The sequence below is a fragment of the Coffea eugenioides genome, chromosome 2, assembly GCF_003713205.1.
Source record: "Coffea eugenioides isolate CCC68of chromosome 2, Ceug_1.0, whole genome shotgun sequence".
Classification (NCBI taxonomy): domain Eukaryota; kingdom Viridiplantae; phylum Streptophyta; class Magnoliopsida; order Gentianales; family Rubiaceae; genus Coffea; species Coffea eugenioides.
This window is the reverse complement of record NC_040036.1, coordinates 29,421,519-29,435,953: the sequence shown is the minus strand read 5'-3', so window position 1 is coordinate 29,435,953 and position 14,435 is coordinate 29,421,519. Positions and strand designations below refer to the sequence as shown.

Here is a 14,435-nt window from a genome sequence, read left to right as displayed (position 1 = left end):
TGAAGCCAATCTTAAGATTAAAGGCAACTTAAGATAAGGCCATGGTTCGTGGAGCATCCAATGAAGATCCCATCTATCAACTCAGTGACTTGAATGGTCAGCAAAGGTTTTGTGTGACCATTGTTGGTGCAATATTTACAACTTATTGGCAACATTTATTTAAAACCAATTAATAACCGGCATCATGGTTGATATTCACCCGGTATTGATTAATCGTAATCGGCTAATAGGAACTTGTCGGTAGCATCTTTTTGAAGTTGATCAGTAATTGGTATGATGGCTGATATTCATACATCTATCGGCATGCACGAAGATATGCTGATATGTGTAAGTAGAAAATGGAGAAAGGAAGCCGATTATGCTAGGGAATCTATGTAGGGTCGACAGGTCATCAATAATCACCGTGGAGACAATCGCCTGTATCACAAGGAGCTCATCAATTGTGGCATATAAAGGTCACATGGAGGCTTGATTGATAACTGGTCTTCAAAAATTAGTAGTTAGGAATGTATTGTTAGCGACACCAGTTCAAGGCTGATAGGTGTGAGTAATAAAGGTTCCATGGGAAATCGCTAACGATGGCCAATATTTACATATTCAACGATGTATGCAAAGGTGTACTGCCAATATTAATTGATAAGGGTGCCAATACAAACGGAGCTGATACAGTAGATCAAGTATAGATAAAAGTAGAGCTGATCGTGGCAATTGGCTGGGAAAAGACGGGTGCATCAGCTCATGTTCCTATAAATTAGAGCTGAGGTAGTTACATGATCCCCAAAATTTGGGAATGGGCAGTTAACACTACCCTTGTTTGGAGACCATTATGGCTGACATGGAGTATAACATGGGCATTAAGGGGGTTAAGTTGCTAAATTTGAGGGAAAAATACACATCTATAAACAGATTGAGACGCGACTTTCACTCCACAAAAATGTCAAATCTGGTGCTTCTTTCACTTTAAAACAGCTTTTCTTAGAAATCATAGGCTAGAATTAGGATTTTCATAGCTTTCTTAGAAGATTTAGGCTAATTTCTAGGATTTCTAAATTTTCATGCAATCAGTTCATTTCTATTCCAAATTTTTATCTGTTTCACGTTTATCTTTGTACAAACAGGCAAGTTTAATTTGAGAATTCTTTCCAATTTCAAGTAATCCTAATGAGTTTTCCAGCACATTTTATGTTTCATAGTTCATCAGCTTTAGTTTTCAGTTCTTGTTTCATTACTCTTTCCTTGTGACCAGTTACTCTTAGCACGAATTTTAAGTCCTTGAGATTGCTCATGGCAGGACGAGCAGCAGTCGTCTTAGAAGTCAGTAAAATCGGTGCATTCTCACTCCTACCAAATCAATTCTTTCATAAGGTATTCCTAGTTTTTCTCGCACAAACTAGGTGGCACGCTAACAACCATCACTTTATCGGCAATTGTTTGTAGATTAGTAAAAATCAGCACAAACAACTATCATAGTTGATTGATCTCTTGTGATCAAACAATGATCTCACAATCCCAAGAACATATGTTGGTGAAAGTACATCATGAATAAATCGAGCCCCGAATCCTTATTGCAGTCAATTTAAATTGCCAAGTCAGTACTTTGTTCTTTTTTTAGTGTTACAAGACGACCTGCTAATGGATAGAAATGAACAAGGGTGAGAGAAAAAGATTCATTGATCTTTTGCACAAGTTCTCAAATTTGGTTCGTGTCAAATCCCGGTGGCTTTGCAAAAAGAAGGCCCTTCTGCATATATTGTGCAAAGACCAATATCAATTCATATGGTGGCAAGAACATTGGTTGTTTTGATCCTTCTGTAGTGTACTTGGGTTTGATAAAACATTGAGATACATATTGGACAGCCACAGACTCCATTCCTATTACACCTCTTTGGACCTAAGCTAGCTGACAAGTAATTATTTTACTAGTTTTTATGTAGTCATTTGATTTATTTTTAAGTGTGTTTTTAATTAAAAATGATTAAATTAAGCTCTTTTTAGTTAACATGTGTAGTGGGGCAAATATCCTAATAGCCACGTGTCAGTTCGGACATGATGACCTGTTAGCTCGGCCAACCAATCTACGGATGCCACGTGTCAGATCGGATGCTGTGATATGGCAGCTCGGTTAGAGCAGCTCGGACATAGAGAGTATTAGTTCGGCCATTCCCACTGCCCCGCAAGCCATGTGGGCTTAATGGGCCGCGCCTCCCAAGCCTTTCGGGATCCACGGGTAAAATCCTAGCAAGACTCCCCCTTGACTAGGACTCAAAATCCGATAAAGAAACTCCATCCCTCCAGTCTATAAATATAGCACCACACAACGCTTCAAGATACACCATCTACAGTACTCTATACTGTTGCCCTACTCATAAGCTCTACTGACTTGACCGTCGGAGCTACTCCGGGGACTTCAGCCCCGCTTTTGTTCTTTCTTTGCAGGGCTGCCTGCTCAATTTCGCCCTCCCAGCTCGGCTACACTCAGCCAACCCGGCTCGTAGCAGCTCCGCTCGGACTGTGTCTTTGGCTCCCTGGCCAGCCCGCTAGCTCGCTCCCTCTCAACTCGCTTAGCCCGTCGTGGGAGTTACTCCGGGGAGCTAGCCCCCTCCGTTTATTTTTCTCTCTGCAGGACAGGTCGTTCGTTCTCTCCCTGTCAGTTCGGCCCATCGCTCCCTCTCAGCTCGCTCAGCTCGTCGCAGCTCAGCTCGGATCTTGTTTTTGGCAGCCGCATCAATTGGCGCCGTTTGTGGGAACGAGTTACTCTCTTTTGTGAAAACATACCGAAAACTAGATCGCAGAGGAACGTAGACGGATCTATGGGGAACAAGCAGAGTGATCCACAACACCCCCGTCAAGATCCAATCTTGGAGAACGAGAGGATTGAGCTCTCGCGGATCCCGCCAGAGCAGCTGGTGCAGTCAGTGGTGGCGAATCTGCCTACCTTCGAAGCCATTGTGAATTATCTGAAGGGACAATCCGTGGATCATCCCGGCTAGGAACGCAGGGCACGAAGGGCGAACGGAACTGGGCCGTCGGAATCTAAAACAGGGAGCCCTAACCCCCGACCGAAGAGGGCACGGAAGGAGCTCACACGTGAGCAGGTTGAGGTTCTGCAGTCCTCCCACAAGAACTCCCGAACTGATCACCCGGAGCCCATCCCCGGGCTCCCGCGGATGGAGTTCCCTCTCAGGAAGGAGGAATACCAGATGCAGGATGAACTGGATCTGTTGGAGAACAGGTACACCGCTTCAACCTTCGTACCAGATATCGAAGATTATCCGTTGCCCGCAAAGTTCAAGATTCCTTCCATGAAGTCCTATGATGCGACCACGGACCCGGAAGATCACTTGTTCGCATTCATGACGCAAATGCGCCTGCAAACAGCCGCGGATGCGGTCAGATGCAAGACCTTTCCAATATTCCTGGAGGGAAAGACGCGCTAGTGGTTCCAGGGACTACCTTCCAGGTCAGTTCGGTCCATCAGCCAGCTCGCGCTACTGTTCTCAACTCAGTTCATTTCGTCGCGAGCCTTTTCCAAGAGCACTGCTCACCTGCTGACAATCCATCAAAAGCTTGAGGAGTCACTGCGGGAATACATTGTGCGATTCAACGACGAGTCTCTCCAGGTCCGGGATCGGGACGATAAGGTCGTCATGGCCGCCTTCATTAACGGATTGCGCAAGCAGAAACTTTACACCGAGTTCGTGGAGAGACCTCCCAAGTCAGTTCGGGAGACGCTGAATCGAGCTCACGAGAAAGCTAATGCAGAGGAAGCCAATCGCTTGAAAAGCGCACAGGAGAGGCCGGAGAGGCTCGCGTTGAGTTAGCTAAGGCCAAATAGGCCAAGGAAGCTCTTGCGCGAGTTGAGGCAGAAGGCCGGAGAAGCTGCCGAGGTCACACAGGCCACAAAAGCAGTCCAGGCCGAGCTGACCGGAGACACAGTTGAGGCCGAACAGGCCGGAGAAGCTGCCGAGGTCACACAGGCCACAAAAACAGTCCAGGCCGAGCTGACCGGAGACACAGCTGAGGCCGAACAGGCCGGAGAAGCTGTCGAGGTCACACAGGCCGAGAGAGCAGCCAAGGCCGAACTGACCGGAGACGAGGCTGAGGCCGAGCAGGCCGGAGAAGTTGCCGAGGTCACACAAGCCATAAAGGCAGCCGAAACCGAGCAGACCAGAGGAGCAGCCGAAGCCAAACAGGACGGAGAAGCTGCTGAGATCGGACAAGCCAGAGAGGCTGTACAGGCCGAAGAGACCAAGGAGGTTGCCGAACAGGCCATCCCATCCTGGATATTGTATACCGATAGAGCATCAAGCAAGGGTGTGGAGTCGGGCTCCTCCTAATCAGCCTTACGGGAGAAGAATGGGCTCGCGTCTTGAGGTTCGACATCAATGCCACCAATAACGAGTCCGAGTATGAGGCTCTTTCATTAAATCACACTCACTCTGTCCATACATGACCTGAGTTGTTTGGCATAGCTCTGAACAAGTTAGAATCCAGTTCGGACAAATGTATTTAGTTGAGGTTGAACAATTTTTCACAAGTTAGAAGTCAGGTCGCGCATGGGTCTATCTTTTTGCCCAAATGTATGAACTATTTTGCATTAGTTGAAAGTCAGATCGCGCGCCAGCTCGGGGTCTGTTCGCACAAGTGTATTTAAACAGTATGATAAGAAAGACATGGATGAAAAATTTTGCTAAGTATAGAAGAAACAAAAGTCTATTCAGTCCACAAGAGTCTATTTACAAAGGAGGAGTTCATACAAAAAAGGACTGGTCCTACTCAGTTCGGTCTTACAAGTTGCTCGAGCAAGGGCCGCAATCGTGAAATCATGGGTCCCACACCGAACTGACTATTCGTCTCGAAACTTGGTCCAGACTCATGCGACTTTTCGATGACTCTAGACTCAAAGGGGGGCTAGTGTAGTGGGGCAAATTTCCCAATAGCCACGTGTCAGTTCGGACATGATGACCTGTCAGCTCGGCCAACCAATCTACAGATGCCACGTGTCAGATCGGATGCTGTGATATGGCAGCTTGGTCAGAGTAGCTCGGACATAGAGAGTATCAGTTCGGCCGTTTCCACCGCCCCGCAAGCCATGTGGGCTTATTTGGGCCGCGCATCCCAAGCCTTTCGGGATCCACGGGTAAAACCCTAGCAAGACTCCCCCTTGACTAGGACTCAAAATCCTATAAGGGAACTCCCACCCTCCAGTCTATAAATATAGCACCACACAACACTTCAAGGTACACCATCTACAGTACTCTATACTGTTACCTTACTCATAAGCTCTACTGACTTGACCGTCGGAGCTACTCCGGGGACTTCAGCCCCGCCGTTGTTCTTGCTTTGCAGGGCTGCCTGCTCAATTTCCCCCGCCCAGCTCGGCTACACTCAGCCAACCCGGCTCGTAGCAGCTCCGCTCGGACTATGTCTTTGGCTCCCTGGCCAGCTCGCCAGCTCGCTCCCTCTCAGCTCGCTCAGCCCGTCGTGGGAGTTACTCGGGGGAGTTAGCCCCCTCCGTTTATTTTTCTCTCTGCAGGACAGGTTGTTCATTCTCTCCCTGTCAGTTCGGCCCATCAGCTCGTTCCCTCTCAGCTCGCTCAGCTCGTCGCGGCTCAGCTCGAATCTTGTTTTTGGCAGCAGCATCAACATGCATTTAGCATGAGGAATTGAATTGGAAAATGCTTTTGAGCAAAATTAATGCACTTTTTGATAATTTTTGTAGGGAATTGAAGCACGTGAAAATTACAAAAATTCAAATTGAGATGATTGCAATGAAATTCAATTACAAAGGAAGCAAGTGATTAAAAGTTGGAGAATTTAAAGCTTCAAAATTGCAATGAAAAATTCAACTTTTGCACATTCGGACATGATTCACTAATCAGAAATGTTAGGCGGTAGCAAAGGAAGTGATCATCTAATATTTCTCTCTCAGTGGAGACAGGGGAGCCCAATCTGCAAGGCAATCTGCAAGTTGTGACTTACGGATCCCTGATAAAGACAGGCCCACTTGCAGTTCGATTTCCAACTTTTTTCCAACTCAATTTATTAGAGAATAGCTGTATGATTAAGACTTGAAGAATCAAAAAACAGCTTTATGTATTTTCATTTGTGACTTTTTCTCCCAAAAATCTTCTATAAATACTCCATGTATTCCATTCATTTTGAGGAGAGGAGAGTAAGGTAGATATATTAAAAATCATAGATGATAAATAGAGTAGAGAAACTAGTTAAGTTAGCTTTAGCATCAAGCGAGAAGTTCTCTTTTGAGAAAATATTGATGTGAACTTGTAATTGAACTACAAAGTTGTGAAGAGAAGATTAAGGAACTTGTTTCATCATTTGAAGAAGTCTTCTTAATCCCTTACTCTTTATTTCTTTAAGTTCCTTCATGTCTTACAATACAAGTTTCGTGTGTAATACATATGAGTAATTAAACTCTTTCTTCTTAGAGAGAAAGATGAACTTATAGCTTCTTAGCTTGTGTTCACTTGAGTTGATTCAAGGGTGATTTGTGAACTTGTTAGTTCATATATTTGAATCTCACATTTATGGTTATTGATCACTAATTATAAATCATCCAAGCATGTGTTAAGTTTGTGCTTGAAATTGCCTTGCATGTATAGTTCAAGATATATGAACCTTAGTTTGCATTTTCATGTCAGTAGGAGATGCGTCTAAGTGAATTCAAGCTTGAAATTTCTTTGAGTTTCATGAACTTGTGCTAAATTAATTTATCATGTCAATAGGTGAAGATTTAGTATAAGTATCTTTGTTTATTTGTGAAAGCAATATACATACAATTCCGGAAATTACTTCCTTAACAAGTCGCAAATCAATAATCCTAATCATCCAAGTTAAGTACTTGCTTTGAGTTATAAGGGATTCTAATCTTTAGCATTTCTCTTTATTTGAATCTTAAGCTACCTTAATCTAACTTGTTCTTTGCTTTTGATTTAATTCTTGTTATCTACCGCCTACATGGTTGGTTGTACCACCCTACGGCCAGTATTATATTATGTTTAATGGCCGATTGTACTGCCTAATCCTTTATATTTCTTGTTTATTTACTTAATCGGTGTTTAGACAACAAAATAAGTTAAAAATCAATAGTACTTCATCAAGCCCTTGTGGGATCGACCCCTAATTATCACTATACTCAATACACGATCTGTATACTTGCAAAAAATTGGGGTATAAAGGCAAAAATTGATTGATAATTGGGAGAATTTAACTTTAAAGCGTAGACCACGTCAAGTTTTGGGTGTTGTTGCCAAGGATTTTAGATAATATTAGGACAAAAACAAGCTTTATTAATCTAAACTTGTTTCAATTTTAATTTTCCTTATGTAAACGTGCCAATTTACTAGTTTATATTAAGTAGTAGAATTTGTACTAATTCTTCTTAACTTTGGTGTTTTGTAGTGCATGCACCAATCTCTCTGTAACATACTACCATTTGATCCAGAAATTGAGAAAACGGCAAATTAGGAGAAGGCGTTTAGCTTGACAACAAGCTTAACAACAAGAAGTGGAAAGTGAAGGTGAAATTGTCATTGAATTGCCTCATTTAGAAGAAATGGCGGAGGAATGTGCAAATCACAATCAACAAGTCTTGAGAGATTTTGCTTTGCCATCTACGAAAGGATCTCAAACAAATATAGCACGATCAGCAGTCAATGCAAATAACTTTGAGATTAAGCCGACATTGATTCAAATGCTCCAACAAGAACAATTTGGAGGTAATATAACGGAGGATCCTAATGCTCATTTAGCTAATATTTTGGAGTAGGTGATGATACTATAAAGGTTCAATTGTTTCCTTTCTCTTTAAGAGATAAGGCTAAGGTAAGGCTTAATTCACATGCACAAAACACTTTCACTACTTGGGCCCATTAATCTAAGGCTTTCTTGAATAAGTACTTTCCACCTGAAAAAACTGCTAAACTATGCATGCAAATAACAAGTTTTGCTCTGTAGGATGGTGAATCATTATATGAGGCTTGGGAGAGATACAAAGAGTTACAACGGAGATGTCCACAAAATGGACTTCTCCAGTGGCTAATTGGTTAGATCTTCTACAATGGTTTAATATATCCTATGAAAACTTATATTGATGTAGCTGCAAGTGGAGTACTTATGGAAAAGTCGGCCGATGAGGTTCAACAATTAATTGAAGAAATGGTGGACAATAACTACCAATGGGTTAATGAGAGAGGTAACAGTAAAAACCATGCACATATGAATGAATTGGACACTTTAAACATGTTAAGTGCAAAAATGGACAATGTGGTGAAAATGCAAAATAGACAAGGTGAGGTTGGTCCAACTTCTAATAGTAATGTAGCACGTTGTACTCTTTGTGGAGAAAATCATGAAAGTACTAATTGTGTTACTATTGCACAGGAACAATATGTGAACAATTTCAACTGGCTAAATCAAAAGAATCCTTATTCTAACACTTACAATCAACAGTGGAGGAATCATCCAAATTTCGGGAGGAGAGACCAAGGAAATCAACAAAGATCAATCAATCCACCAGATTTTCAATCAAAACAAGCACTCATTGAATCCAAACTCTCATGAGAGATGGCCATTGAAAAATTAGCTAACACTACCAATAGCAATATGGATAGATTTGCTAAAGCAACCCTGGAGAGATTTGAAAGACTAGAGGGAAGAATGGATTAATTAACCTCAATGTATAGAAATGTAGAAGTCCAATTTGGTCAAATTGCCAATGCCGTAAACCCTAGAATACCAAGCAAAACCAAAGTCAATCCAAGGGAGCATCACATGACAATTACTTTTCGGAGTGGTAGACAATATGATGGTTCTTCTAATGTTGGGCTTAAGAGATAAAAAAAAAAAGGAAGAACAAGAGGAAAATATTTCGAATAATACCCTATCCAAAAATACTTTTAAATTTTTTACTCTTTTGGCTATAAAAAAATGTACCAACTCATTCTAAACTGTAATGAATAATTAAGAAAAAACTATGCAAAAGATGTCACTAACCTATGCCTCATTAAAAGAATATAAAAATTTTGGTATGCTACATTAAGGGAAATATTTTCTTTGCTATTTTGATAATAATTTAGGTAAAAACAATTGGAAAAGAAAATATAAAAATTCATTTAAAAAAAGCTATTGTAACAACTATTTTTTCACATAAGCACCTCTCTCCCTTAATTTTTTTTTTTTTTTTTTGGTTTTATGTTACCCCGGGTATTTTAACAATTATTTATCCACAAGAATTGGGAAAATAAAAAGTTGAAATAAAAAATGATTATTCTAGTAAGAGTTAATCCTATATACTTGAACAGTTTAAATATTATCATGATTAAATGAATGATACATATGCATAGTTGGTATTACTATTAAAAGTTAAGATTTACTAACTAACTTGAAAAGTAAAATAATTAGATTTACATATTAGCTTGTATATATGCCCATTGTTTAAAACAAATATGTACTTACATAGTTGTGTTATTAAATTTCTACATTAAAGAAAATATTTGCTAGGTGTTATGAGATGATAGATAAAATGAGATATTGGCAGTGGAAGTTATTTGGCTTGATGATACAGATCCAGTATAACAAAAAGTCGTTATTTGCCTTGATTATCGTATTTGTTTAATGAATGCTTTCTTATTCGTACTACGTATGTTAGTCTATCTAAATGATTCGTTTCTTCCTAGTATCATGTATTTTTCTTTAACGAAATACCCTTTCTTGTATCAAACAAGTATTCACGTATAATCATGTGCCTCTGCATTGTTTTGATATAGCCAATGTAGTACTATTATCAAATTTTATATTTCATTTGCCACAATGTTTTCTACAAAACTATTGACAAAGTGATTTCAACCTTCGTGTGACTTTTTTTCTTTTCTATTCCACATTTATTTTAACCTTTGTGTGACTTTTTTCTTTTCTATTCCTCATTATTTTTTCATCTTTCATACCAAATATCGTATTATTGATTCTCTTAATCGCGAAACGATACTTAAAGAAATAATGTTAACGACCATGCACTATCACAACGAAATTGACATCGGCAACTGCTACTTACATCTTCATTATGTACCTTATATACATAATTTAGAAAATTTTGTATTTATTCCATAAAAACAAGAAATTATTTCCATAAACTATGTGAGATCTTTTAGCCACAAGCGAGTTAATTATAAATTAACCACATTTCATTTTCATCTGTAAAGCATATGTGTTCAACTTCTAACCGATTACTTAAACTTAATTTCACTTCTATACTTTCACACAGGCCATTCCTATCATAAAAGACTGTCACACTCATTCAGAGGAGTCCTCCAAAATGCAAGTTGTTTTCGTAATTTGTCAGCCTGCATTAGAACTAGTTAAGGGGCCAAATTGTATAAGTGTCACTTTGTGTGGTAAATTATGACTATCCCCAACTTCGTGTCCATCAAATTATCAGGTGTGGCCCAAGAGGTTTTTTTATTTTTTATTTTTATTTTTTTATATCAATTACTTCCATAGAGCTTGATAGTTCTTTGATGGAGACTTGGAAGCATGTTCTTAATTCAAGCAAAAAATAGTTAGATTTTGGTGATTTTGAGGTCATTCATGTTTTTCTTTTAAAAAATTAGATGCATCGGCAACTTCACCTGCATCGGCCATGCATCTCCTCCACAGTATTGCTTTGGTGCTTGTCGGGAAAGAAAGAAGAATGGGCATCATGTGCGTGGTCTTAGCTGATACTCTTTGTTAGTTGTCGGGTGCCTTCCGGAATTCAAATACGTGTCTCATAATTTTATATATGGTTGAAACTATAATAAACTATGTCATAATAAATGCTCAGTTAGTCTAATTTATTATAGAATAATTAATTCTTATCAGAATTAAAGTATTAACAACCTAAATTTAATTAGTAATCCACCAAATTTCAGGTATAAAATTTTATCTTTGTAATTATCTAGTTTATTTATGAATTTTAAGTGCAAAAGTTTATTAAGAACGATATTTATCTTTAAAATGAATTGTGTAATATATTATTTTTTAAGTCCATTTCATAACTTATAGAGTTTGGGGAATAATAAAATGTTATTAAAAGATTCTAAATAAATTTTGTTTTGGAGAAATAAAATAAGAATAAAAATATAATATATAATATAAGAAGAACAAAACTACTAACAAATGAATTGTTGGCCCAGTGGTGATTGCTCTCTACTTCTATGCATAAAGTTCCATGTTTGAACATTCATTGAATCATCTACACAAAATTTTTCCTATAACAACATATGAACCGGATTCCTTGAAAAATCGGCGAGTTCATTGGGTTTATTGGTTGAACCGTCGGTCCATTGACAAGTCAATGATCTAATTGCTTGAACAGTCCAATGAATGACCCAGCTCGACTTAGTTACTGGTTCATCTAGTTGATCGGTTGAACCGTTGGATCGAATCAAGTTTAATAACACTGGGGTATGTAAGTTGCCTATCATGTTTCTATTTAATTTCTCCATTTAGTCATTTACTCCTCAGACACTTCGTAAAAGTGCAATGGCTCACAGACTATTATCAAGGAAACAAAACAATAACTTTTGTAGCATGTAACAGTTACCCAGAAACTAAAACAACAATAATCTAAGATTTGGTAAAATTTTGAAAACTATTGATAAAACTTTCAAATATCTAAAGATTTTGAACAAAACCCCGGATTGAACAAGTATCATGGCCCCACAATGCTTTATGTGCAGGTACAACACTTAGCTTTTCACGAAATAAGAAATGACACATCAAGTTTCAAATTCTATTCGCTGTAAATAAAAATTACAATTCGTGAAGTGCGACAAACTTTACCGGATGGAAAGAGTAATACTTACTGCACATATATATGCAGTAAATATAAATTTATATATATTGTTTCTTGAAACTGCAACAATATATATATATATATATATACGTATATATTGTTTCTTGGCTTGATTTGTACTCATAAATAAAATCATTGCATTGATTTAGTGAAGAAAAACAATTAGTCCAAGCTCAAACTGCAGCTAGTATAAAATCTTCAACCATTAGAGAAGAGGAAAGCAACTAAAAAGGAAAAAGGACAACGCTCTCCGTAGTTTCAAGAAAGACGCCAGCTAAAATGTTGTTTATTAGGCACTTACAATATTACAATGTACTACAAGCCAAAGTAGTAAGCAAACTAATTAATTTTGCAACCAACAGTAAATTACTACATCACAAATACGCTTCTGAAAGGTAAATTCACTGGAGAACTGCCCTGCTGAAAATCTATTTGTTCTTGGAAATCTCAATAGGCAATCCCTTGGGGAATTGGATACCAGTAGGTGTCCGGATTCTCTCAGCTCCAGGAAGAACTCTCCAGCTGAAATTTCAAATTATACAAGCTTTTTTTGATGAGTTATCATTTTCTTCTTGCAATCATGCATATTAAAAAACGGAAGAAGTTATGTTGACATCAATTTATAATATATTAGAATTAGCTTCTATATGTATTTAAGCGAAGATGAAGGGAATTGTGATTTAGAAATCCTTACGTGTATTGTGTGACCAAGTAATGCAGAAAAAGTGACATCTGCACCTTTGCATAGTCAGCACCAACACAAAGCCTCGTACCACCAGCAAATGCCATGAAACTTTTTGATCCCACGTGTAATTCTTTGCCCTTTTGATTGAAATGAAAGCAGAAAAAACCTGAATTATTTTTACTTGATTTTGTTTAACTTTTGTTCCGTAAGTTTATCCTTCTTGTGTGTAAATTACTCGAATCTGCCGATGATCAAATTACCTCCCATCGCCATGGGTTAAATTCAAGGGGGTTTTCATATAGATTAGGATCCAAATGAACAGCTGGTGCACAAACCATTATCGTCCAGCCAGCAGGAATTGTATACCCTGCAAATCATTCGCACTTATTAGTCGGAACTGTAAGTTATAATGGAGGAAAGGAAGAACAATGGAAACAAATCATTTATTTCCTATATTTTTACTCCCATGAAAAAATGCCCAACCCAAGTAGTTATCAAAGAGAATTTTTCTTTCTCTTTTTTCTGCAGGAGAAAGGAACCATGGGTCTAAAACAAGGAAAGTGCGACAAATGATTTTCAAGAAGATGCCAAATGACAGATTGAAGTATACCTTTTACATCAACTTCCTTGACAACTTTGCGCAAAATCCCAGGGGCAATATTTGCAAGTCTAACCGTTTCATTGATAACCTACAGTAGACAACAAAACTTAAGATGTAGATGGTGTAGCTCGCTCACTATATGATTCAAATGATGGATACAATGAAATGTCTGGTTAATTGAAACATACCATATGTGTGAAAGTCATAGATTTGTACTCTTTCCATGAAACACCGGAATCTTTTGCTTCTCGCTTTTCAAGAATATTTTCGTGCTCTCTCTACAAAAATGATTGGCTATTTAAGTATGGAACATTCTTACATACTCTGTTAGTGTAAACATCCAATCATAACAATGTACACTATCAGTCAGTATATATAAATATATATATATATAAAAGTTGACCTTTGACCAAAAAAAAAATCTATCAATATATATAGAATATTAATCCTTTTAAGTATTGAACCTGGACAAGAATTGGAGAATTGAAGGGTAAATACAGATAACAACGGGAGAAATTGTTTCGGAAAGTCATGGACCTTTAGTTCAGCCATAACTCGTGGATGGGTATTTAGATACCTCAAGGCCACAGTCAAAGATGTTGAAGTCGTTTCATGGGCAGCAAATAAAAACAAAAATACCAAGTCCCTCGCAATTTCTTCATTCAAAAAAGTGTCTTCTTTCTTTATTTCCTCGAGTAAATGGTCCGCAAAGTCATAGTCATTCGTAGCGCCATTATTGCCTGAGCGCTTCTTCTCAAAGATGTCGTGGATGACCTTCATTGCTTTCTTACGTCCCTGGAAAATGAAAATCATATAGTTCGTTCAAGCTGATACAGCATATATGAAAGCATAAATATTTTACTTAGTCAAATATTTATAATGAATATCTTTTTGTTTTTTTTAGGTATAATGAACATCGATCTTTCAATATAAAAAGAATTCCAAATGACGAACAACGACAACAACAATTGATTACTTGTAAGCAAGCATGGAACGGTGTTCCCGGGATGTTGAGGGGAAATGAGATCAAGCCATCCATGAATGCCTTATAACTGTCTCTCAATTTTTGCCGATCCCTGCTTTCGTCATAGCCAAGCATCTTCTTGGCAGCATATTTAAATACCAACTGTAGAAAATGAGATTGTTCATTACTACTTTTCATGCAACGCTCTGTACGTATTGTCCGAATTCATCCTGATTAATATAATCAACTAGTAGGATGCTAATTAATTTACCTCTGCAGTTCCATCTCTAGCATCTAATTTTCCAAGTTTACTCCAAGAACTTAGAGATTC

At 38.4% G+C, this 14,435-nt stretch overlaps 2 protein-coding genes and 1 non-coding gene across 3 annotated transcripts; 1 reads left to right on the top strand and 2 right to left on the bottom strand.

Moving 5' to 3' along the window:
- Positions 1-2,810: 2,810 nt before the first annotated feature.
- On the top strand, positions 2,811-4,337 carry LOC113759414 (uncharacterized protein CG45076-like). Its single transcript, XM_027301988.1, has 4 exons — positions 2,811-2,906; positions 2,991-3,389; positions 3,567-3,715; positions 3,836-4,337. Exons 1-4 carry the CDS (start codon positions 2,811-2,813, stop codon positions 4,335-4,337), a joined length of 1,146 nt encoding a protein of 381 aa, XP_027157789.1.
- A 3,604-nt stretch (positions 4,338-7,941) lies between these two features.
- Positions 7,942-8,048, bottom strand: LOC113764258. Its single transcript, XR_003467538.1, has one exon. It is a non-coding gene; the product is annotated as a small nucleolar RNA R71 (small nucleolar RNA).
- Positions 8,049-12,144: 4,096 nt separating this feature from the next.
- LOC113755764 (cytochrome P450 87A3-like) lies at positions 12,145-14,421 on the bottom strand. Its single transcript, XM_027299675.1, has 8 exons — positions 14,376-14,421; positions 14,117-14,266; positions 13,678-13,935; positions 13,329-13,418; positions 13,150-13,228; positions 12,800-12,906; positions 12,549-12,676; positions 12,145-12,376 (listed from the first exon to the last, which is right to left on the bottom strand). Exons 2-8 carry the CDS (start codon positions 14,237-14,239, stop codon positions 12,283-12,285), a joined length of 879 nt encoding a protein of 292 aa, XP_027155476.1. The 5' UTR covers positions 14,240-14,266; positions 14,376-14,421; the 3' UTR covers positions 12,145-12,282.
- Positions 14,422-14,435: the final 14 nt, after the last annotated feature.

Coding starts and splice junctions, on each gene's coding strand:
- LOC113755764 (XM_027299675.1), bottom strand. CDS start 14,239: ATGCTTGGCTATGACGAAAGCAGGGATCGGCAAAAATTGAGAGACAGT. Junction 13,419..13,677: donor GAGTTATGGCTGAACTAAAG/GTCCATGACTTT, acceptor TCATTTTTGTAG/AGAGAGCACGAAAATATTCT. Junction 12,677..12,799: donor TTAACCCATGGCGATGGGAG/GTAATTTGATCA, acceptor TTCAATCAAAAG/GGCAAAGAATTACACGTGGG.
- LOC113759414 (XM_027301988.1), top strand. CDS start 2,811: ATGGGGAACAAGCAGAGTGATCCACAACACCCCCGTCAAGATCCAATC. Junction 2,907..2,990: donor GGATCCCGCCAGAGCAGCTG/GTGCAGTCAGTG, acceptor CATCCCGGCTAG/GAACGCAGGGCACGAAGGGC. Junction 3,390..3,566: donor TGCAAACAGCCGCGGATGCG/GTCAGATGCAAG, acceptor ATCCATCAAAAG/CTTGAGGAGTCACTGCGGGA.